Raw genomic sequence first — 25,313 nt, 5'->3', positions numbered from 1 at the left:
CTGCTCGTGCTGACGCTGGGTGAGGAGCTTGTAAGGATGACAGGGGGCGGCTCTCTGTAAGGCGTCCCCCTGACAGTCTCTAAGGTGCTACTGGAATGAATTTTAAAATTTTGTTTTGACTACATCAAACCAACACGGCTACCTACCTGTAACTAAATCTTCAGACAATGCACGTGCCTTGACATGGTCTCATCCTCTTCAGATATCAGGGCCCCGTGTTGCTGGTGCGCAGAACCAAAGATGAGATCATCACTACGACGTGAGTAAAAACTGCAGTGGAGAAAAAATAGCCTGCTGTCTGGGCAGCATTGCTAAGCCGTACCTGTCCCAGCTGAGATGTGAACGATGAGATAGTGGAAATGTTGCTTTTACATAATTGCTGTGCCTCAGAGAAGAGGGTGGCCTAGGGGAAAATCGTTGTCATCTTTGGTGGAATACACAAGAGTTATACAGTCCTAACTCTATGCACTTCTGGTTCTCTAGGGTTCCTGAAGACATCATGTCCAACAGAGGGAATGATTTGCTTCTGAAGTTATTACAGCACAGGTGAGCAGGTGTTGAAATCACAGTCTCAGCTGCACCATCTCAAAATTATTGTAGGTTCCCTTGCTCTCTCATTTTCTCCTGTATGACAATGACTGCTGCCGGGGTGAAGCTAAAACCCGCTTTCCCACTAACTTGAAAGGGTTCTAAAAATTAATTACGTGGTGCTTTTGTGGGTTGACATGTAGCCACATACCCTGATTTTTTTGGTAGCCCCCTTTTTTACTATCTCTTAACTTCTCCTCTGTGTCACTGCCCTCCCCTTCCCTCTGTACCCAACACTGACCCTCCTCGCTTCTCTTTCTTTTGTTGTTGTTGCTGGTTGTGATTTGTTTCAACAAGCTTCTCCGTACCTCCAGGTATCCCAAAGTCATGGCCGAAGAGGGCATCCGAGTCGTACGAGAATGGCTGGAGGCTTCCACACCCATGGAGGAAGGTAAAGTTGGCAAATGCCAGGACAGGAGCAGACAGCCTGGTCCGCCTCCAGGTCTGGTGAGCTACAAACTTCCCATCAGCCCCAACCAGCATGGGCAGTGGTCTGATGGAAGTTTGGGGGCCACGACATCTGGAGGCTAATATCACGTTGCCTTTGTTGTTGTTTAGTCATTTAGTCATGTCCGACTCTTCGTGACCCCATGGACCAGAGCACGCCAGGCACTCCTGTCTTCCACTGCCTCCTGCAGTTTGGTCAGACTCATGTTGGTGGCTTCGAGAACACTGTCCAACCATCTCATCCTCTGTCCTCCCCTTCTCCTTGTGCCCTCAATCTTTCCCAACATCAGGGTCTTTTCCAGGGAGTCTTCTCTTCTCATGAGGTGGCCAAAGTATTGGAGCCTCAGCTTCACGATCTGTCCTTCCAGGGCTGATTTCCTTTAGAATGGATAGGTTTGATCTTCTTGCGGTCCATGGGACTCTCCAGCACCATAATTCAAAAGCATCAATTCTTCGGCGATCAGCCTTCTTTATGGTCCAGCTGTCACTTCCATATGTCACTACTGGGAAAACCATAGCTTTAACTATATGGACCTTTGTCGGCAAGGTGATGTCTCTGCTTTTTAAGATGCTGTCTAGGTTTGTCATCGCTTTTCTCCCAAGAATCACGTTGCCTGCCCTTGTGCAAATCTGTAATAGTGCCTTAGGTTGGGCCAGGTATTGCGCACAAGCATAAAAGTTAGCAGCGGTACAGAAGTACCTCCAAAAGCTTTAAAATTTTACCGAATGAGGCGGGGCAACACTTGATTTATAAGGGTTCAGGCTTGGGGAGGGGCACTCACATCTAGGAAGGAGCCCCCCATCACCCCATCATCATTCTTTGGGAGCGAGTTAGGGGACCGTTCTGGGGATGAGTCAGGCTGGTGTAGAGTCGCAGGTGTCTCCCCCTTCTGCAACAAGGTCCCCCCCCCAGTGGAGTCCCAGAACCAGACAAGGCATGAAAAGGGCAGAGGAGAGTTTGGCTGCATACAGGTGCAGTCTCCAATTGCTTGGGGAAAGCTCAGGAGAGGAGGGGTCTTAGCTGTGGGGAGGTAGGGACTTTCAGTCTCTGTAACTGATGCATGGGGTAAGACCTCGGCCCTCCAGATGTTTTGAGACTACCATTCCCATCAACCCTGACCACTGGTCCTGCTAGCTAGGGATCATGGGAGTTGTAGGCCAAAAACATCTGGAGGGAGGGCCAAGGTTGAGGAAGCCTGGGGTAAGACCTACCGGAATGAGCTGCTGTCCTCATTTGGTCTGATGCTCAGCCAAGTGAATATCGTGGTGTGTGTTTTTACTAATAAAGAGTTAATTCCAACTTTGTTTTTTAAATGATTTTTATTTAATTTTATAGAATAACAACAAACACAACACAACACGCAAACAGAACATAATAAATTCCACAATTCGTCACATTGTTACTTTCATTATATTGGGACTTCCCTCAGTCCCCCCCTCTGCGCTACATTGTCCATTGAACACATTTAGCAGGTTCCTCTTCTAAAATCTTGAACTAAAATAAAAAGAAAATCTATAACTATCCATTCTATCTATCTTATGCTTTACCGAAAACCTAACTACACTTCCTTAAAGGTAAATACTGCAATATTTCTTCAGATACTCTCTAAATTTCTTTCAATCTTCTTCTACCTTCTCCTCCTTCTGGTCGCGGATCCTTCCAGTCATCTCGACGAGTTCCATGTAATCCAACATCTTCACCTGCCAGTCATTTATAGTAGGCATCTCTTGCAGTTTCCAAAATTTGGCTATTAGTAATCTGGCTGCTGTTGGGGCATACAAAAAGAATGTACAATCTTTCTTTGGGATCTCATCTCCTACAATTCCAAGCAAAAAGGGCTTCTGGTTTTTAAGAGTTAATTCCAACTTTGAACGGTGTGATTTACTGCCGGCTTTCTCTTTGACAACCGCAGTTGCTCAACAGAAGGGAATAGCACCCTCTGTACAATAGCGTGGGGGAACCTCTGGACCAGGAGCTGTATGCAACCCCTCTAGACTCTCCCTGGGCCATACAACTTTGCCCGGCTGGAATGTGTCTGTGAACCCTGATTACTCTGACAACGCCTCTTGCTTGCCTGAATGGATGACGAGAGGGACGTGGGAATGTTTATCAAAACTTTCCCACTGTGCAAAGATTTTTATATATTTTTTTAAAAAAATACTCCCTCTTTTCCCTGGCCCTGCCCACCGCCGGCATATGGATACTGGAAGGTGGCCCAGCAGAGAATGCAGCCTGTCAACTGAAATGCATTCCCCATTGGTATGCTCAGTTGTCTTTTCAAAAAGAAGGTGTGTGGCCAAAGATGAGAGAGAGAGAGAGAGAGTGGGGCTAAAGTTGGACCCAAATTAACCGCCTCTGCAAGGGTAAAAAGTTATTAAATAAACTAGAATTCCCAGATGTGCCACAGTGTGTCTAGAAACTTGCCATGTAGCCGCTAAGGCAGCGCACTTGGCTCTGAAAACCTACCGACATTCAGGCAGCCAGGCCCTCACTCGCTCTAACTTCTTCCTTGCCCCTGCAGCCTCTGTTTATAGCCGCTACGAAGTGGAGGATGACTGGTGCCTGTCTGTCCTGAAGTCGTACAAAGCCGAAGATGGAGACGATTTCCCCTGGAGTGTCGGTGAGGCCTGTGCTAGAGGGGGAAAGAGCAACCAGGAGGGAATAACAAGGAAGGGAAATGGAAACGGGTTATGGGATAATGACCAATCGGGCTTGAACTGGCTAGCGGCCACGTTAGCCACCAGAAGAGTAAGGATGAGGATGATTGGCCGGGGGCGTTGTCCTTCATGGTACCTGTCCAGGAATTAGCCAGTGATTAACTTGGAGCCACCCGTCCCTTTGAACGTAACTTGGCCAATGGGGAGTTTAGAACAGACCACTCAGTGTTGGAATGGGTGGGTGTGAGAGGTGCCAATGAAGACTATTTGAAGGGGGGGAACTTGAGTGGCAATTATCCACGAGGAAGTTGAAAACTTTAGGAATGGGCCCCAATAGTAAGTGGAGCAGATAATGCAGGAAACTGGTCAGCTGTATATATAATTTCCCCAAAAAACCCCACAATTTTAATGAATTTTCATTGAATTTTATACAAATTAAGTTTTCCAATAAAAATGCAGTTTGACTTCCCTCCCCCCTTTATGTGATATCTTATTTTTAAATTTTCATTACTGCATCTCTCACTCTGTTCTGCTTAATTAATTACTCCCTTTCTCTTCCTTAGTAAATATGTAACTGCTTGTTTTAGATTAGTCCTGCTAATGAGCTTAGTTGTTTACAAAAGCTTTTTTTCAGACATTCCACGAATCTTCCCCATTCTTTTTTTAAAGTTCTTGGTTTCTTATTCTTCCAGCAAGTTTTGCCATTTCAGCTTAGTCCATTAATTTGATCTGCCCCTCCTCCTTGGATGGAACGGTGTCTAGGCTGGCTCATGATGCCTGGGAAAGCATATGAGGTGGGGCCAATGAAACCAGGACCTGGGGGTGAAAATGTAAGAGGGTCCTTTCTGGCTCATGCCAAAGGTCCATCTAGCCTAGCATCCTGTTTCCTTCAATGGGCGACCAGAGGCCTGTGGGAAGCCCCCAAGCAGAGCATGAACACAAGACAACTCTACTCACTTGTTTTCCCCAGTAACTGGTAGTCGGCGGCACGTTGCCTCTGAATGTGGAAATGACGAGTCATTATCGATAACCCTATTTCCCACTGATTGTTTATTTCATAAAACTTATACACACTGCCTGATTGCAAAACAAAACCCCAAAGCGGTTTAGGGAAAGGTAAAGAACCCCTGGACGGTTAAGTCCAGTCGAATTCGACTATGGGGTTGCGGCACTCATCTCGCCTTCAGGTCCACAGACAGCTTTCCGGGTCGTGCGGCCAGCATGACTAAACCGCTTCTGGCACAGCAGGACACTGTGACGAAATCAGGGCGCATGGAAACGCCGTTTACCTTCCCGCCACAGTGGTACCTATTTATCTACTTGCATTGGTGTGCTTTTGAACTGCTAGGTTGTCAGGAGCTAGGACCGAGCAACGGGAGCTTTCCCCGTCGAGGGATTCAAACCACCAACCTTCCGTTCGGCAAGCCCGAGAGGCTGAGTGGTTTAGACCACAGCGCCACCCGCTGCGGCGGTTTACAAATAGATGAAACCATAAAATCAGGGAAAGATTGAAACCATACTTTAAAACATGGGAAAGTTAAAATACTAAAACAGCTTAAAATTACCTCGGCTTTCTTATTAGCCTGCTTTGCAGTTTTAGCTTCTCCTGTGGGCTGACAGCTAGCTATTCTGTGGTTTTGTTATCACGGTTTGTATGGTGTTGTACCTCCCCCACCCCTCTGGTATCTGTACAGATGTAGAGTGGTTAGTAAATTATGCGGTTTTAAAGCCATCTATCCCCACATTTTGTGGTATCAAATTATCCCCATAGAAGAGGCAAGCTGGACTGTGTTGGGTTGACTATACCAGTCCTGGCTGCCTGTTTCAATCCCGTTAACCTCATCCCTTTATTCTTTTTTTTTCCAAACAAGGTGATGACATGACGTCTGAAGGGAGACGGCAGCTTGCACTGTTCCTGGTGAGTTCCAAGACACATCGCCCCTCCTCAATTGCCCTGTTGGAGCTAGGGCTGTCTATTTATTTAGGGTTCTTGTATACTGCTTTCCATGATGAATGACCACAAAGCTCTTCAGATCTCAGGGTCCTGCCTGCGGCATCATCCCCAGGATGCCATGCAGTGAATGGTCCTGAGATTTAAGAGTCTCATGTTATACCGACTGAGCCAGGGCTTTCCAAACTTGGGTCTCCAGCTGCTTTTGGACAACAAACAAACAAACAAACAAACAACAACAACAACAACAATTTATTTGTACCCCGCCCATCTGGCTGGGTTTCCACAGCCACTCTGGGTGGCTTCCAACAAAGATTTAAAATACATTAACATTTCACACATTAAAAACTTCCCTGAACAGGGCTGCCTTCAGATATCTTCTAAATGTCAGGTAGTTATTTATCTCTTTGACATCTGATGGGAGGACATTCCACAGGGCAGGTGCCACTACCGAGAAGGCCCCCTGCCTGGTTCCCTGTAGCTTTGCTTCTTGCAGTAAGGGAACTGCCAGAAGGCCCTCGGCGCTGGACCTCAGTGTCCGGGCAGAATGATGGGGGTGGAGACGCTCCTTCAGATATACTGGGCTGAGGCCGTATAGGGCTTTAAAGGTCAACACCAACACTTTGAATTCTGCTCCCAGCGTCCGTAGCTACGGTAGTAGGACCAGTGGTCAGGTATGATGGGAATTGTAGTCCAAAAACAGCCGGAGACCCAAGTCTGGAAAGCCCTGGCAGATGAGATGGAATCCTCTTCCTCTAGGTCAGGGATTGGGGACGTCACCAGATGTTACTGGACTCCCAGCTCCCATCAGCCATGGTCAGCATGACCAATGGTCAGGGATGTTGGGAGCTGGAGTCCATCAACATACAGAGGACCAAATGGAGCACATGGCTTGTTCCATCACTGCTGACTGTGATCGCTCTCTATTGGCTTGAAATGGCCCCTTTCGGCATGAAGGGGGCAGATCACTCTTGAAGTAGGCATGGCAGCTGCCATCAGCCCTTGCCTGGGTTCAGTGTAAGTGGAACTGGCCTCAAGGGAAAGGGGCCCTGGGAAGCAGTGGCCTGTGTGCTGGTATTGTGGTCTGCCCTGCAGGCAGCAAAACCCAAATGCTTGTTTACAAAGCTGTTGTCCTACCAACCTTACTGTATGCTTGTGAAACATGGACCGCTTATAAATGCCATCTCCAACTCCTCGAAAGATTCCGTCAACGGTGTCTCTGAAAATTTCTCCACATCACTTGGGAAGACAGGCGAACTAATATCAGTGTACTGGAAGAAGCAAAGATCACCAGTGTCGAAGCAATGATTCTTCAACATCAACTCCGTTGGACTGGTCATGTTGTGCGGATGCCTGATGATCGTCTTCCAAAGCAACTACTCTATTCCAAACTTAAAAATGGAAAGTGTAATGCTGGTGGTCAACAAAAGAGGTTTAAAGACTGTCTCAAGGCAAATCTTTAAAACTGGGAAACACTGGGAAACAACTGGGAAACACTGGCTTGCGAGCACTCCAGTTGGAGAACAGCCTTTACCAAAGGTGTCATGGGCTTTGAAGAAACTCGATCTCAGGACGCAAGGGAGAAATGTGCTAAGAGGAAGGTGCGCTTGGCAAACCCTCACCGTGATCAACTCCCGCCTGGAAACCAATGTCCCCACTGTGGAAGGACGTGTAGATCCAGAATTGGCCTCCACAGTCATTTACGGACTCACTGTTAAGACCGTGTTCATGGAAGACAATCTTACTCTGCTACGAGTGATCATCAAAGCAGAAAATTGTGGTCTGCCCAGCAGGCAACAAAAGCAGTTCTGGGTTTTGCCTGGGGAGAAGGGAGGAGTTTGATTCTCATGTTAATATAATTTGTGCTTCCCAGCACAAACCAAAACACTACCGTCCTTCAAAATTCATTCTTCTCCAACCGTGTGTGTGTGTGTGTGTGTGTGTGTGTATGTAAAGGCAAAATGTGTACAAATGTGTACATATTGGTGAAAATAACATACAAAAATGTGTTAATGGGGGGAGTTCCTTGCAAAAACTTATTAGGCATAATTATATGCAAACCCTGTTGATTAGGAGAAAGAAAAAATTTGTGGAGACTTTTAAAAGAATAAAACAAAATTGCAAACTGTGCAGAAACATGAACTGAAAACAGGAGAAAGGAGAAATTTGCCCACCCCTAGTTTCACCTCTGACCAGTTTTTTTTTTTGGGGGGGAGCAGCAGAGATCACAAAGCTCAGCATCTTTTCCTGTACTGCCCTCGGATTGTGTCCTTCCATTCCCCCCCCCCCCCCGGTGTCCTCACAATTGGTTACTGATTCTCCGGCAAAGCTAGAGGATTATTGCTTCCGTTGCCCAGGTTTGCATGTTGTTTCCCCACTCCCTTCCTCATCCCATCCTTGGAAATCCATTTTAACCTTGTTTTCTCTCCTTCCTCACTCCACAGGCCCGGAAGCACCTCCAAAATTTTGAAGCGACGCACTGCACACCGCTCCCTCCCCAGGAATTTCACCTCCCTTGGAGCTTATAGCACCTCCATCACCCCTGCGCCAATCAAGGCCTCCTGTATTGACATCTGCCCATCCCACGTAGTGCATCTGCTCTTCTTTTGTGTGTGTGTGTGAGTGAGTCTGATCATCTCTGCTACGCTTCTGCTGCAAGCTGTAAATCTGCTTCCTCTCCCCTGTAATATTTATCCTCCAACACCCTCCTTCGCCCAGAAAATAAAACCACACACAGTTGTAGAGGTTCACAATAAAGATGGTATTTTTTTATACTTACTGAGTCTTTTCCTAGCCCATGTAAGTTGGAGAAGGTGGGTGGTGAGTAAGGGGCCTGCCAGCATTGCTGTATGCTTGTGAAACACGGACCACTTATAAACACCATCTCTTAGAAGATTCCATCAACGGTGTCTCCCAAAAAGAATTCACATCACTTGGGAAGACAGGCAAACTAATGCCAGTGTACTGGAAGAGGCAAAGATCACCAGTGTCGAAGCAATGATTCTTCAACATCAACTTGGTTGGACTGGCCATGTTGTGCAGATGCCTGATTATCGTCCTCCAAAGCAACTACTCTATTCCAAACTAAAAAAAATGGAAAGCATAATACTTGTGGTCAACAAAATATGGTTAAAGACTCTCTCAAGATGTAGCAGTCCTGAGTGGGACTCCCAGGCTGAAGGAAACTTCACCACGCAGCAATAGAGAAAAGTAAAGTAATTTATTGTTTGCTGACAGCAAGCAGTGACTCAGGATACTTCCTAAAAAATTGAGCCCCAGAGCATCAGTGCTCTGGGTTTATATACCTTTTCCAGACAACATTTGGCATTACAAATGTAAACCAATAAAGCATGGACACAATAAGCTTCCGTATGTCCTTATAAGACTACATGAGAGCAGTACATGTGAAAAGGATCTAGGAGTCTTGGTAGACCACAAACTTGACATGAGTCAACAGTGTGATGCAGCAGCTAAAAAAGCCAATGCAATTCTGGGCTGCATCAATAGGAGTATAGCATCCTGTTCGAGGGAAGTAATAGTACCACTGTATTCTGCTCTGGTCAGACCTCACCTGGAGTAGTGTGTCCAGTTCTGGGCACCACAATTCAAGAAGGATACTGACAAGCTGGAACGTGTCCAAAAGAGGGCAACCAAAATGGTCAAAGGCCTGGAAACGATGCCTTATGAGGAACGGCTTAGGGAGCTGGGTATGTTTAGCCTGGAGAAGAGAAGGTTAAAGGGTGATATGATAGCCATGTTCAAATATATAAAAGGATGTCATATAGAGGAGGGTGAAAGGTTGTTTTCTGCTGCTCCAGAGAAGTGGACACGGAGCAATGGATTCAAACTACAAGAAAGAAGATTCCACCTAAACATTAGGAAGAACTTCCTGACAGTAAGAGCTGTTCGGCAGTGGAATTTGCTACCAAGGAGTGTGGTGGAGTCTCCTTCTTTGGAGGTCTTTAAGCAGAGGCTTGACAGCCATCTGTCAGGAATGGTTTGATGGTGTTTCCTGCTTGGCAGGGGGTTGGACTGGATGGCCCTTGTGGTCTCTTCCAACTCTATGATTCTATGATTCTTCCTCTTCTAAGAAAAACTTAGCATTTCTATAGCATACCCATTTAAAGCACTTCCTTAGCATACCCATATAAGGCACTTCCTTAGAGCTGTGGTTGGTATCTAATGCAAAAAAAACCCCTTACGTATCAAGCATCCTGCTGGCCATCAAATAGAACATATCCTGACCTGCTGTATAAACATCCTATCTGGTCTTATGGCCTTGATGGCAGAACATTCCGTCTAACCGATGGCATACTGAAAACACAGCTAAAATACAAAGGCAAATCTAAAAAAGGTAGTATAAACACTGGCAACTGGGAAACATGGACCTGCAAGCGCTCCAATTGGAGAACAGCCTTTACCCAAAGGTGCCGTGGGCTTTGAAGACGCTCAAACTCCGGACGAAAGGAAGAAACGTGCTAAGAGGAAGGCACGCTTGGCAAACCCTCACCGTGACCTGTGTCTCCACTGTGGAAGGACGTGTGGATCCAGAACTGGCCTCCACAGTCACTTATGGACTCACAAGTGATCGAAGAAGAAGAAGAAGAAGAAGAAGAAGAAGAAGAAGAAGAAGAAGAAGAAGAAGAAGAAGAAGAAGAAGAAACAACTACCTGTGCAATACTAAGGCAATTCTCGGAGACGGAGGGAAGAGATGACGCTTTTTATCACTGCCGTTAAGTGGGGCATCTTGAAACTATTTTTTTTGCCTTCCTCCTCAAACCAACTTAGCAGGGCTAAGGTTAAAGATGGGGGAAGCTCCTCTGGCCAGGGGGCCACCAACTTGAGTGCTTTTAAGACACGTTTGGGCAAATTGGAGGAAAAGGTTGCTGACGGTTAAAGGTAAAGGGACCCCTGACCATTGGGTCCAGTCGTGACCGACTCTGGGGTTGCCCCTCATCTCGCATTATTGGCCAAGGGAGCCGGCGTATAGCTTCCAGGTCATGTGGCCAGCATGACAAAGCCGCTTCTGACAAACCAGAGCAGCACATGAAAACGCCGTTTACCTTCCCGCTGTAGCGGTTCCTATTTATCTACTTGCATTTTGACGTGCTTTCGAACTGCTAGGTTGGCAGGAGCTGGGACCAAGCAATGGGAGCTCACCCTGTCACAGGGATTCGAACCGCCGACCTTCTGATCGGCAAGCCCTAGGCTCAGTGGGGTTACCAGCCACAAATTATGGGTTCTGTTGGTTTAAAAAAGTATTTATATGCACTGCCCTCTCGCAAAATACCAGGGCAGTGCACAGCGATATGGTTGGCATCTGTCTTGAAAGACAGCGGATTGCGCCTTTGGAGGTGAAGTCAAACCACTTGGGAATCGCAGCGCCTGCTGTGGCTGCAGAGACTCGTAACTGCTGCCTCCTGCATTGTTTTTGCTGTGTTAGCACCAACTTCACCTGTCTGGGGCGCCAGCCTGGGCAGTTCGTATGGAGGCCTCTCAGTGAATAGGAGGCCCTGGTGGTCTCTGCCCACTGGTGGGGGCTGCCCTCTGGGGTCTCCTAGGCTCTGGCAGCAAGTGAGACAGAGATACCCCTGGCAAGGCATCGGCCCAAGAGAACGGACACAGGCCATGAACTCACCCGCTGCACCAATTCTGCTTCAGTGCTCCCTCGTAATTCCGAAGCTCAGCAAAAACAAAATGAAAAACGGGACTAATCCAATTCTAGGCTGCGCCAAGAGTGTTGAGGTCGAAGGGTATATGACTAGAGAAGCAGCGTTAGGTGGGCCAATGTGCGCGTAGCTTAACACCCTTCTTGTTATAGGTCTGTGGTTCCGCACTGCTCAAAATGGTGATTCAGCATAAAATCCAATTTATGCAAAGTCAGCAAAGACAGCACAGCAGAATTTGTAAGAGTTTAGAGACCACTTCCAGGGCGGACAGCTGCAACCGCTTGGAGCATCTCTTAAGTGCTGAAACAAACAAAGATTGCACTGTTCACGATGACAGTCGTCCCCCCCCCCCCGGGTCCTATATGTTCTTTCCTTGTAAAACCTAGAATATGGCAACAACAAAAAAGTTTGGCTTCATTCATTGCACCCTCATTGGCACTTTAATGTCTCTCTTTTTAGTTGCCCTCTACACCCTCATTCCACTTGCAAATTTGCAGGTGCCCTTGTTGTGGAAAAGCAAAGTTAGGCAAAAACAGGCCAGTTTAGTAGCCGCAGGGTGCTAACAACTTTTTTTTTTAATTGTCTTTATTTCTTAATTAAAAATTTACATATCAACACAAATTATTTCAACATAACATAATCAAACATAATCGATAATAACACAACATTACATACCATAATCAAACATAATCAGTACAAAAAAAGCACAAAAAAGAGGAGAAAAGGGAAAAGAAAAAGAAAAAGAAAAAAGAAAAAAATCGAATTAAATAGAAAAAAGGAAAAAGATAAGAACAAAAAAAAAATACCTCCAAACATTTAATATCGGTTCCCTTATTATATGAAATTTCTTCTGTCATTTAGATTCTTTATCATATCTCACATCTTATTGTCTTTTATATTATTAATTACTTATTCAGCTTATGCATTTTAATTTAAACAGATCACCCATTTTGAACTTATACCTTCTTTATAGAAAAAGTCTTCCACCACCTTTTTTGAAGGTGGTGGGGAGGGATCCCGCAAAGTAACATTCCACACTGCACCATTTTGTTGCATCTCCCACGTGTCATATAATGAAAGCATTCATTTGCTCCCTGTTTATGGTATCCTCATACTGTTGCTTGGCCATCTCTGTTCAAGGCACTATGATACCACTTTTATCAGTCCTGGCTTTACCACCTGGGAATTGTAGTTTCTTAAAGGTGCTGAGAGTTCTTGAGAGGCTACAATTCCCAGAGTTCCCTAGGAAGAGGGATTGGTTGCTAAAGCACTCTGGGAATCGTAGCTCTGGGAGGAGGAATAGGGGTTTTCTAACAACCCTCAGCACCCATAACAAACTACAGTTCCCAAGATTCTTCCTTTTTTGGGGGGGGGGGGAAGCCATGACCATAAAAAGTAGCATCATAATACTTTATATGTATAGTGCTGTTTGCTAAAGAGGTTCGCCTAAGTGGTAAAATGACTGAATTTTAAACTCTGAGTTTTAAACTCTGAATTTTAAACCCATTCTCAGATGGTAATGTCTATTACAGACCCTCCAAGTGTCCCTATTTTTCCAGGGATGTCCCTGATTTAGAGAAGCCATCCCAGTTTCTGATTTGATCCCGGAATGTCCCACTTTCCCTTAGGATGTCCCTATTTCATTGCAGAAATGTTGGAGGGTGTGGAGTTCTATGACCCCCGAGCCGTCTGAAGGCAATCCTGTATAGGGAAGGTGTTTTTTATGTTTAATGTTTTCTTAAATTTTTATATATGTTGGAAGCTGCCCAGAGTGGCTGGGGCAACCCAGTTGTGTGGGGTATAAAAAGTACAATTATCATTACAGAATGGGACATCTCTTATTTTCATCGGAGAAATGTCGGAAGGTGTGCTATCATTTCGAAACGTGGTAAATGTCGTACTTCGGAATTTGGTAGCATCTTCCATCAGGAACAGAGTGTTGTTTTCCTAAAGCCCTCAGAGATGAGGAAGGGGGCATAAATAGAAAAAAAATCATTTTTTCCAATAATTTTTTAGTATTTTCTCATATTCATTGACATCAAACAAATTATAATCAACACATATACAACAAATAGCTTTGCCAAGCTTTGACTTCCTCCTCTCCCTCAGCAGGTAATCTATTTCAATCTACTCGCACATTTTATCACTTTTCAATACCAAATCAACATTGTAGGATCTATTACAATCCCGCCAGTGTTTTTAAATTCTTATAATTATCCTTCACATAGTCCACAAATTTACTCCACTCTTTATTGAATTTCGTATCATCCCGTTCCCGGATTCTCCACGTCAGTTTGGCCATTTCCATATAATCCAACATCTTCGCCTGCCACTCCGCAATCGAGGATAACTCTTGAGATTTCCATTTTTGGGCGAATAGAAAATAATCCTAAATGACTGTGAGCCAGCCTTCCAGGCTCTCATTCTCCTCTCCGGCGAAGAAGAGAAGAAGAGTTTGGATTTGATATCCCGCTTTATCACTACCCTAAGGAGTCTCCAAGCGGCTAACATTCTCCTTTCCCTTCCGCCCCCACAACAAACACTCTGTGAGGTGAGTGAGGCTGAGAGACTTCAGAGAAGTATGACTAGCCCATAGCTGCCAAGTCTCCCGTTTCCCCCGGGAAACCCCCGTTTTTACTTACCTTTTCCCGGTGGTCCCCCATATCACTTCGTCTCCCGTTTTCTCCATTATTTTCTCCTGCCGGCAGCCATTTTTTTCTGATTTGCCCTTCTATGGGCACAAAAAATGGCTGCCGGCGGCTTCAAAAGTTGCCTCAACGCATGACTGGAAGTGCGTAGATGTGACTTCCGGTGTCGGCCATTTTGGTGCCTATAGATGGGCGGCCCGACACCGGAAGTTGCGTCAATGCACTTCCGGTCATGCGTAGAAGCTACTTTTGAAGCCGGCGGTAGCCATTTTTGGTGCCCATAGAAGGGCAAAGCGACACCGGAAGTTACGTCGACGCAACTTCCGGTGTCACACGGCTGCCGGTCCCGGATTCTGCAGTCCGAAACTTGGAAGGTAAGGACTAGCCCAAGGTCACCCAGCAGCTGCATGTGGAGGAGCGGAGACGCCAACCCGGTTCCCCAGATTACGAGCCTACCTCTCTTAACCACTACACCACACTGGCTCACATCCAGTTATACTGTGTCTGCCGGGAGGTGATTAAATGTAGCTCTTTTCCCTTTGACTTTTCTTAGAAAAGCCCAAGACACCACCACAGGGAGAGATAACATTTCTTGGTGAATAATGCTTTCCTTCCTGTTCAGCGCAGTTCACCCTCTCGCTTCGGGAATTATTGTTATGAAATAAATGGCAGAGCACTGAACAATATGGAGTTTTGTTGGCTGAGGATACTGATAGGATTATTCGTCCTGAGGAAAGAGAACGGTAATAGATCCTTCTGTGAGGATCAAGAAGGAGAAGGATGGGTGGTGGTTGGGAGAAGATGTCATTTGGCCCCGAATGTTTGCTTTCCAAACACGGATGTAATCAGCAGGATTATTTTATTTCTTTATATATAGGATTTTTTTGGGATTTTTTTGGTAAGTGAAAGGTTTGGCATGGGAGAACAGAGAACAGGACACAGATCTGTATGGTTAAATAATGAAAAGTGGGCGCCGTGTTGATGCTTGTGAATAAAGCGTTTGAAGAATCCTGGCATGGAGGGGTCTGCTGTTGCCAAGTCAGAAAGTGACTGAGAGGAAGGGCAGGGCAGGAATACAAGGCTTTTGGGAATTATAGGGACAGAACTACCTAAATTTATTCATGTATGCAACTGCAGTGGCAATAATGTTACTTGCCCAAAATCTGAAAGAAGAAGTCCCAGCAAAATTTTATTGTTTAAATTTTATTTTTATTTTTATTTTAAATTTTATACCCAGCAAAAGAAGACCGAATACAAAAACTTATGGAAAATGCAGAAATGGCAAAACTCACCAGAAAAAAATAAGAAATCAAGATAACAAACTTTTAAATGAAAGATGGAAATGGTTTATTGAATATTTACAAATAAACAGATAAGAACATTGGCAGGGTTGTTGTAATAACCTGCAGTTTTATATGAGTATATATTTAAAGTAGATGGATAAATGAGTAAGTTAAGATTAATTTGGAATATGCAAAAAAATATAAAATAAAATAAAGGGACCGCAGAAAGAGGGCGGAAGGAAGTCAAGTTTAGAAACGTTAAAATGATTGTAAAAATACTGAAATGTATAAAATTGAAAATCATAAATGAAGAAATAAAGGAAGACAAGGCTCAAATAAGCCAGACAGCAGACTCTCCAAAGCAAAGATTGAATCAAGAGGGCGGATCAGAAGTACAGAGTCACAGCTCCGTGGCAGAACACCTGCCTCGCATCCAGAGGTTTCCAGGTTCAATCCCTGGACTTTCTAGGTAGGGCTGGGATATAATTGTGTGTGAAATCCCAGAGAGCTGCTGCCAGCCAGTGTAGACACTTCTAAGCCAGATGGACTGATGGTCTGACTCGGTATAAGGCAGCTGCCTTTGTTGCTTGGGGGGGGGGGCTTGCAAGTGTGGGGTGAGGAGGGATGGGGCTTGGGCAGAGGAGACGTCAAGACTTCCATTTCTCTTCTCCACCAGCTTTCGTCCCCGAGAGAATTGTCCGCGCTTCTGGGGAGCAGGCCACGCTTCCCTGCGAGTCCGTGAGCCCCCGAACCCGTTGGTTTTGGCTCCCTCTGAGTTCCAGGTGTGCCGAGGTCCAAAGGGGTTACGTAGAAATAACCTGGAGCCTTACTGGGAATGAAGTGCTTCCTATTCGGTTCAAGGAGCGGCTGGCAAACCAGACATCAGGGTCCCTGGCCCTCCGGAATCTGGTCATGAGCGATTCAGGCACCTACGTCTGCCGTTTGCCCAACGGCTTGGAGACTCGTACCGTGCTGGAGGTGACCGCAGGTACCGGTATGTTTCTCAAATAATAACAAGAGTCTGCCTTCTCTCCAATGACCTTCAAACATGGGACTTCTTGAAATAGAAGCAGTGCCGGATTTACAAACACAGTGGTACCTCGACAACCGAACGATTCGATTTCCGAAGGTTGTGACTTCCGAAGGCGACAACCCTGGGAGTCTTTTTGCCCCGCGTGCAGTTCTGCGCCTGTGCAAAGCGGTGCGCGCGGTCGGCGCAGGCGCAGAAGTGGCGCTTCGACAACCGAAGACTTCGACTTACGAAGACGGCCGTGGAACGGATCATCTTCCTAAGTCGAGGTACCACTGTATGCTAAACAAGCTGTAGCTTAGGGCCCCACTCCCTTGGGGGCCCCCCAAAAAATTAAAGGAGGAAAAAACTGGATGTAAATTTCCAAAATATAAGATAAAAAAAACAAATAAAATAAAACCTACATACAGCAACAGTGTTTGGTGTTGCGTAGGCTCCTATGATGTAAGACATGGGCCCTCAATCATTTTAAGATAGAGCTTAATAATTATTTCACTATTAATATACTTCTTCTTAATTGCATTTCACTATTAATATACTACTTCTTAACTGTACTTCAATTCAACAATTACTTAAATCTGGCCCTGAATAGAAGAGTGGCCTCTGTAACACAGAAGACAAGGCCACCTTGTTCTTGGCTTGCGACAGAATTACAGATTTGGAGAGTTGGAAGGGACCCCGGGGGTCATCTAGTCCAACCCCCTGCAGTGCAGGAATCTTATTGCCCAAGTGGGGGGCTGTTTAAAAGGCTCATCCCTCGTGCACCCTCTTGCTTTCCATTTGGCTAATACGTCTCTCCTTCGTTTCTTGATCTCTGCTCTTCTTTTTTTTAAAAAATAAAATATATTTATTCGGTTTTCAGATTAAAATTTTACAGCCATGTATCCAACATACAACATTGAAACAAGATTCCAGAGAATCTCCTGGACTTCCCTCCTCCCCATTGTGTGTCCTACTGTTACTCATTTCCTCCTGCATCTTTGATAATAATCCAAATCTTTTACTTCTCCATTGTATCCAAAATTCACCATTAAATTACAAGTGTTATCCCAATCCTATCACTGTAACAATTTTAACGGTTTACAATGGTTTTTAAGGTAAGTTATAAAATTTCCCCATTCCCCATTCCCTATTAAAATTTTGGTCTTCCCGGTATCTGATTCTTCTGGTCATTTTAGCCATTTCGGCATAATCCATCAACTTGGCTTGCCATCCTTCTCTGGTAGGGACTTTTATCTTCTTTCCATATCTGGGGATCTCTGCTCTTTTTATCATGGCCTTTTATCCTCTTCTCACAGCAGCTGCAAGCCCACCATCTTAAGCTATAGGAAGGCAGCTAGCAAAAAATTAGCATAATAAATGCAGCCACTTCTAGGATCTCTCCCACAAGTGCCCTCAGCCAAGCGATGCTGTTCATCAGGCCAGGTGCTGGCACACAGCACCCTTGTGTTTCTGCTGGGTCCCAGTACCTTGACAGCACCCCTCCTGACTCCTAGCACTGACCCTTGCCTTGGAATGGCCAAGTGAGTCATCATAGTCAACTCCGCACAATTCTGTTCATTGACAGCGCTATGGCGCCACATTGAGAGTCATGGCTTCCCCCAAAGGATTCTGGGAGCTGCGGTTTGTTAAGGGCGCTGAGAGTTCTTGGGAGACCCCTGTTCCCTTCACAGAGCTACAATTCCCAGAGTTCCTTGGGAAGAGGGGTTGACCACTCCGAGGAAAAGCACCCTTAATGAGCTTTATAATGCTTTAAAATTATAGTGTGGATTTGGCCCGTGTATAATTGCTCCAGTAGGGGCATTGTGAGTAAGGTTTAATGGCAGATCAGAGATGCCCTCCATTGCTAGCAAAAAAAGGCCAGAACCATAGAGGTCGACGTACATGGGGGCGTCTTATACACAGGAAAATATGGTGCTTTCCTGAGGACCTCTTTGAACCTGGAGCTCGGCCTGCTAATTTGTTCCCTTTTCCTCTTCTCTCCCCAGGCTGCCACAACAACGTCTTCGTCTCCTTCTGGTGGCTCAACGCCTCCTCTTTGCGACTCAGCTGCCGTCACTGCCGCTCGCCAGGCAACTTCAAGCCAAACTCTTTTCGCTGGATGCTAAACTCAAAACCGCTGGGCAACGAGCACTGGTTCGAGAAGAGCAATTTCGGGTCCTTTGTCCAATTACTGTCCACCCGGCGGAGGGCTTGGGGGCGCTGGGAATGTCACTCTCTTGCCAATCACACTTGGGTATCTGAAATTTGCTTGGAGCCACCCGTCCGAGAGAAGGGCGCAGGTAATTTTGAAATACTCTGTGCGGTTGTCTAGCTTACATCCAGCCTCTGTATTAAAGCAAGCATGGAAAACCTGTGGCCCTCCAGATGTTCTTTGACTACAACTCCTATCCTCCCTGGCCATTGGCTGATGCTGGCTGGGGTTGATGGGAGTTGGAGTCCAAAAACATCTGGAAGGCCACAGGTTTCCCCACCTAGGCGCTGAAGACTTGCGCAGAAAAGGAAGACTGCAGTAGGTACAGCTTTTTTCCATCTCAGTGCCAAAGGGAGGGAAGAAATCCCACCTAGTGCAACGCTACTTATTCCATTTGATTTGATAAGATTGACATACCACTTAAATCAACAGGAACCTCTAAGCATTTTGTGTATAAAACAATACCTACCTTGCAAGTGTCCTGGTAAAACCAAGATATCCCATTTTCAGGCAAAAGCATGATGGCCGTTTTGGGCGCTGCGATCCCACACAATTTATCCCGCCCCAGAAAAAGCACTTTTGCAGGGGCTCAATCTTTCACAGTGCCCCAAAATGGCTTTTGTGGTGTAGTGGTTAAGAGCAGTAGATTCATAATCATAGAATCATAGAGTTGGAAGAGACCACAAGGGCCATCCAGTCCAACCCCCTGCCAAGCAGGAAACACCATCAAAGCATTCTTGACATATGCCTGTCAAGCCTCTGCTTAAAGACCTCCAAAGAAGGAGACTCCACCACACTTCTTGGCAGCAAATTCCACTGTCGAACAGCTCTTACTGTCAGGAAGTTCTTCCTAATGTTTAGGTGGAATCTTCTTTCTTGTAGTTTGAATCCATTGCTCCGTGTCCACTTCTCTGGAGCAGCAGAGAATCTGGGGAACTGGGTTCTCATCTCCGTTCCTCCACACGCAGCTGCTGGGTGACCTTGGGCTAGTCACACTTCTCTGAAGTCTCTCAGCCCCACTCACCTCACAGAGTGTTTGTTGTGGGGGAGGAAGGGAAAAGAGAATGCTAGCCACTTTGAGACTCCTTAGGGTAGTGATAAAGCAGGATATCAAATCCAAACTCCTCCTCCTCCTCCTCCTCCTCCTCCTCTTCTTTTGGGGGGCTCCATGCTCTCATGTGAGAGCACGCCTCCCAAAAAAGCGTGTCTTTTGGGCTCCATGATCTTACGTGTGTCATGCGCGGAAGCATGTCTAGGAAGATGCGGGTCCCAGTTTTGGGACCCAACTTATTGGAGGGTATGACAATATGAAATATCCATCTCCCTTCTCCTCACCCTACAACACCACTGTGGTGACCTAGCTGCTCTCAGAAGTCTGTGGTCATGCTGTAGTTCTCAGTGCCATCTGTGGGCTATCAAGGGAACTGCAGCGTGATGACATACTTACATTTTTTGTTATATGTGTAGCGATAAGCAGTGTTAATAATAATAATAATAATAATACCCCGCCCATCTGGCTGGGGTTCCCCAGTCACTCTGGGCAGCTTCCAGCAGAATATTAAAATGATTAATCCAGCATTAAAAGCTTCCCTAAACAGGGCTGCCTTCAGATGTCTTCTAAAAGTCAGATAGTTGTTTATTTCTTTGACATCTGATGGGAGGGCGCTCCACACGGCGGGCACCACTACCGAGAAGGCCCTGTGCCTGGTTCACTGTAACTTTGCTTCTCGCAGGGAGGGAAACGCCAGAAGCCCCTCTGAGCTGGACCTCAGTGTCCGGGCTGAACGATGGGGGTGAAGACGCTCCTTCAGGTACGTACAAAAAGTTGAGGTTTCAGCTCCCCAGGAAGTTCAACTAAAAAAGGTTTAGCGGAGCAGGTCAGGAAACAAACACACATGCCATTTTGTCTGGGTCGGCTTGCCTAAATGAAAATGCTTTCAGTTATGTGAATCTTGGATGCACAAGAGCCAGGCCTGTAGCCCTGAGCTGGATTGTCTCCTACTATCCCTTGACAAAAGTGCTATTCCCAGCATCTCAGGGCTGGTATTCCACCATGAGGGATCAATTATGTTACAGAGGTTCAGGAGTGAGGACCAACCAAAGATATTGCCAGAGCACCTGCAGAAGATCCCAAGTCCATAGGAGCATATGAAGCTGCTAATGCAGAGTCATGCTATTGGACCATCTAACTCAGGATGGAGATTCCTGCTTTGCAGGGGGTTGGACTAGATGACCCTCAGGGTCCCTTCCAACTCTGCAATTCTATGAATCTATGACTGCTTACACTGGCTGGCCTTCTTGCTTCCAAGGAAGGCCAACGGGCGATTTTGAGGTTAGGGTGAAAAGCGGCATTTGTTCCTCATTTCAAAACAATATCCAAACCCTTCCCTGAAGGTTCTGCTTCTGCTGAGCAGCCTCCCTATTTGGTGTCATTTCTCTCGCCAAGTCCTGCCACTGCCGAGACTACGGACGCTGCGCCTGCAGAAGCCGGTGGAGTGAAGGGCACCAAAATCTGGATTTGGGCCTTGCTGTTCCTTGGTCTGGCTCTGGTCCTGGCTGCTTTTGGAACAGCCGTGTGGATGTGGAGGAGGCAGCCGGCAACCAGGTGAGTCATGGACCCCTGACCATTAGATCCAGTCGTGACCAACTCTGGGGTTGCGGCGCTCATCTCGTGTTATTGGCCGAGGGAGCCGGCATACAGCTTCCAGGTCATGTGGCCAGCATGACAAAGCCGCTTCTGGCAAACCAGAGCAGCACATGGAAACGCCGTTTACCTTCCCGCTTGGTGCGGTACCTATTTATCTACTAGCACTTTGACGTGCTTTCGAACTGCTAGGTGGGCAGGAGCTGGGACCGAGCAACGGGAGCTCACCCCATCGCGGGGATTTGAACCGCCGACCTACTGATCGGCAAGCCCTAGGCTCTGTGGTTTAACCCACAGCGCCACCCACGTCCGTGGATGGACTTGACGGCGGTGAACGCAGTGCTGTCTGGTGTCCATGGAGCCTGGTAGGGTGGGAGACAAGGAGGTCAACAGTAGGTGGCGCCAAAGCCAATGACAGGAGAAGCCAACTCATTCTAGTTTAGTCCCCATCCTCCAAGGTCAACACTGAGACTAAGGAGGAAGAAGCTGACAACAGTGGTGGAGCTTGGGTGTCTAAAATTTAAGCAATGTGGACTAAATTTGCTTCTGGAGCTCCTCCAGGATTAGAGGCCCTGAAGTTTTAGTTTCATGAGTTTCAGAGTAGACCCACCCCTGGGGCTGATGGGAGTTGAACAATATCTGGCGAGCCATAGGTTCCCTCATCCCTGCAGCAGACAGACCAGTGCTCTGACATTTTAATGCAAGACAGTTTCATATCCCTGCTCTATGTTGACACACATCTGGGCCTTCCTGTTAGTACCAGGCGGGGTTAAGATCAAAACAACCCCTTAGAACCAGCAGGTATAATGAAATGGCACTTGTATTATGATGACATCATGGTGTGTCATTCTCAATCCCCATCATGGATAGGGGAAAAACACACATTATGAAGACTTAATGACTTAATAAACAGGTGCAGGAGAAATGGAGAGTTTAGTTCAGAGTACCGCTGTTGCTGATGTTGCCATGTCGACCATAAAATGTATGTAGCCCTAAGACCCCTGCAATTTTCTTTCCAGGAAGCAGAGAGGAAGAAAGGAGAGGGCAGGTGAGGAATGAATGAGAAGTTCTTCCTTTTGCCATTTAACAAAAGCTTCGTCTCCACCTCCATCATTCTGCCCAGACACTGAGGTCCAGCACCGAGGGCCTTCTGGCGGTTCCCTCGTTGCGAGAAGCCAAGTTGTAGGGAACTAGGCAGAGGGCCTTCTCGGTGGTGGCGCCTGCCCTGTGGAACGCCCTCCCAACAGATGTCAAAGAGGGAAACAACTATCAGACTTTTAGAAGACATCTGAAGGCAGCCCTGTTCAGGGAGGCTTTTAATGTTTAATTGATTATTATTTTTCTGTTGGAAGCTGCCCAGAGTGGCTGGGGAAACCCGGCCAGATGGGCGGGGTATAAATAATACATTATTATTATTATTATTATTATTATTATTATTATTATTATTCGTCTTCCAAACTGTTCAGTGGTCAGGGGTTGGTGGGAGATGCACTCCTCCAACAATATCTGGAGAGCATCGTGTTGGGAGAAGGGATCTTTCCTCGTGAAATTCCCACAGTGGGGAGTTCCACAAACGGCCCAGAGAGATTGCACTGATAAACGATTTCATGTTTGTTTCATCCCACGGCGACCCCAAGGCTGCGCTTCTGTGATAAATCCAGCCAGAGTGAATGAGGAACTTTACAAGAGGAAGAGTCTGGAGGAGGTAAATACCGGCTGGGCATTCCTGGCGGAGCTCGGGGCTAGGATATAAGTCGGGGCAGGCGCTGCACATTCCACTCCCTAAATCACCCTTTCTCTTTTCTTGCCGGCTTCTCCTCCCAGGGACCTGCTTCCCTTCATTATGCACAACTGGAATATCCCCGGAGGAAATCCGCCTCTGCTTGCACTCAAGACAGCAGCACGGTGTACGCGGTCATTGTCTGACGCCGTCACTTCCGACACCCACACTTTAACATTGGCAACCACAACTTCTACATCTCCTCGGCACAGTTCCTTTTGCTGCTTCCTCTCAAAGCCTCCGGAAACAGTGAACAAGAGGTTACCACATATGACTTTTGCTCCTCAGACTCCATGTCCCCGAAAGCCACCCCAGCCTCCTGCTTCCTTTAAACAGGCCTGCTTTTTGTCACCTTTTCTGCTTGCTGCCTCTCTCTCTCTCTCTCTCTCTCTCTGGCTGTGTACACACTATAAAAGAAAAAGAAAAAGCTCAACAACTTTGTTCGGATTTTCACTTTGGGGAATATGGCAACCCTATTTTAAGACATATTCAAAGCGCATTCTTGCCCCCTCAAAGAATTCTGGGCCTTGTAGTTTGTTAAAGCGGCGCTGGGAACTGAAACTCTGTGAGGGGTAAACTACAGCTCCCAGAATTCTTTGAGGGAATGATGGTGCTTCTAAGGCGTTTTAAAGGTATAGTGTGTGTGCACACACCTTTCCCATCAAATGCTTTATCTCCCTTAATCTCACAGTCAGGGCCAGATTAAGACCTTTAGAGGCCCTAAGCACTGAAAATGTCATGGTGCAGCCCGCCACCTCATTCAAAATGAAAACCATGCTAAACTGTAAAATAAAGTTGTTGTTTTTTAAAAAGTAAAACATTGCAACACATGATTTCCTCACATTATTTCAATTTGTATCCGTGCCCCCTGGTTTAGGTAGGAATAAGTAATAAATAAAAATAGAACGGGGGGGGGGGGGACAGGGCAAGGGTGTGGAGTGAACTGTAAAGAAATCTAACAAAATTCTGATTTTCTCCCCCATTATGACTACTTCATTCATTTTTCAAAAAATCAAATGTCAAATTATTATTATTATTTCTTAATTTTTTTTGTGCTCCTGCTTTTCTGGTGTCCTGAGCATGTGCTTAGCTGTCCTGTTGGTTCATCCAGTACTACATAAAGTCAAACGAGAGTTGATGTTATCTACCACCAAACCCCTTACATCCATTTTCCTTCCATCAGCTGATAAGAATGGATGCAAGTTCCCAGTGGGTTTTTTTAAAAAAAACCACTCTTTTGCACAGAGGAGTTTTTGCACAAAGCAGCTGCATTAAAAAATAAAAATAAAAAATGCCCCTGCAGGCAAGGAAGGAAAGGAAGAAACAGGCTTTCATGAGAGAAACTCCAAATCCTTGCTGGACTTGGAGCAGCAGCAGTTGTTGTTGTTGTTGATTATTATTATTATTATTATTAGTAGTAGTAGTAGTAGTAGTGCTTTCCCCCCTCAAGGGTATGCAATACCGGCACCTTTTTTTTCTAGCGAAAAAAAAGCACTGATTACAATCATTACTTCTGCCGTTTTGTGCCGATCTGGAATATTGAGGAAATGTTATTAAAAAATGAAAGAAGAAGAGTTTGGATTTGATACCCCTCTTTACCCGAAGGAGTCTCAAAGCAGCTAACATTCTCCTTTCCCTTCCTCCCCCACAACAAACACTCTGTGAGGTGAGTGAGGCTGAGAGACTTCAGAGAAGTGTGACTAGCCCAAGGTCACCCAGCAGCTGCATGTGGAGGAGCGGGGAATCGAACCTGGTTCCCCAGATTACAAGCCTACCACTCTTAACCACTACACCACACTCAATCAAAGGTATCCAGGCATCTACAGAAATGCCTCAGTGCATGCCCAAAAAAGACCTCACGTTTCCTGGCAGGAAGAAACACAGATTTACTGATCATGACTGAGGCTGTTTGCCTGCTCCTCTTTCCTTTGCATCTGGTGTGTGTGCACAGAAAATAGTAGATCTACCTGACGGCCAACCCAGGGAGACATTGCTATGCATAATAATAATAATAATAATTTATTATTTATACCCCGCCCATCTGGCCGGGTTCCCCCAGCCACTCTGGGCGGCTTCCAAAAAACAGAAATTCTAAAATACAGAAATCCATCAAACATTAAAAGCTTCCCTAAACAGGGCTGCCTTGAGATGCCTTCTAAAGGTCTGGTAATTGTTCTCTTTGACCTCTAGTGGGAGGGCATTCCACAGGGTGGGTGCCACTACCGAGAAGGCCCTCTGCCTGGTTCCCTGTAACTTGGCTTCTCGTAATGAGGGAACCGCCAGAAGGCCCTCGGAGCTGGACCTCAGTGTCCGGGCAGAACGATGGGGGTGGAGACGCTCCTTCAGGTATACCGGACCGAGGCCGTTTAGGGCTTTAAAGGTCAACACCAACACTTTGAATTGTGCTCGGAAACGTACTGG

General features: G+C 46.2%; 2 protein-coding genes across 2 annotated transcripts in view; both read left to right on the top strand.

The window, feature by feature from the left end:
* ABHD16A (abhydrolase domain containing 16A, phospholipase) overlaps positions 1–8,418 on the top strand; it is a 42,452-nt gene extending 34,034 nt beyond the window's left edge. Inside the window, exons 15-20 of the mRNA XM_035107034.3 lie at positions 203–259; positions 484–546; positions 903–979; positions 3,558–3,656; positions 5,565–5,611; positions 8,089–8,418. Of these exons, the coding sequence (XP_034962925.3) occupies positions 203–259; positions 484–546; positions 903–979; positions 3,558–3,656; positions 5,565–5,611; positions 8,089–8,172 (427 nt within the window). The 3' untranslated portion in view covers positions 8,173–8,418. The remainder of the gene's footprint in view (positions 1–202; positions 260–483; positions 547–902; positions 980–3,557; positions 3,657–5,564; positions 5,612–8,088) is intronic.
* A 6,170-nt stretch (positions 8,419–14,588) lies between these two features.
* LOC118076117 (uncharacterized) lies at positions 14,589–23,710 on the top strand. Its single transcript, XM_060270955.2, has 8 exons — positions 14,589–14,704; positions 15,921–16,232; positions 18,263–18,556; positions 20,202–20,279; positions 20,863–21,073; positions 22,132–22,160; positions 22,750–22,817; positions 22,937–23,710. The coding sequence occupies exons 1-8, from the start codon at positions 14,647–14,649 to the stop codon at positions 23,036–23,038; spliced, it is 1,152 nt and encodes a 383-aa protein (XP_060126938.2). The 5' UTR covers positions 14,589–14,646; the 3' UTR covers positions 23,039–23,710.
* The last annotated feature ends 1,603 nt before the right edge of the window (positions 23,711–25,313 follow it).

This window comes from Zootoca vivipara, chromosome 2, assembly GCF_965207765.1.
Source record: "Zootoca vivipara chromosome 2, rZooViv2.hap1.1, whole genome shotgun sequence".
Lineage (NCBI taxonomy): Eukaryota > Metazoa > Chordata > Lepidosauria > Squamata > Lacertidae > Zootoca > Zootoca vivipara.
The sequence above is the reverse complement of the archived record's forward strand: the minus strand, read 5'-3'. Positions and strand labels throughout refer to the sequence as shown.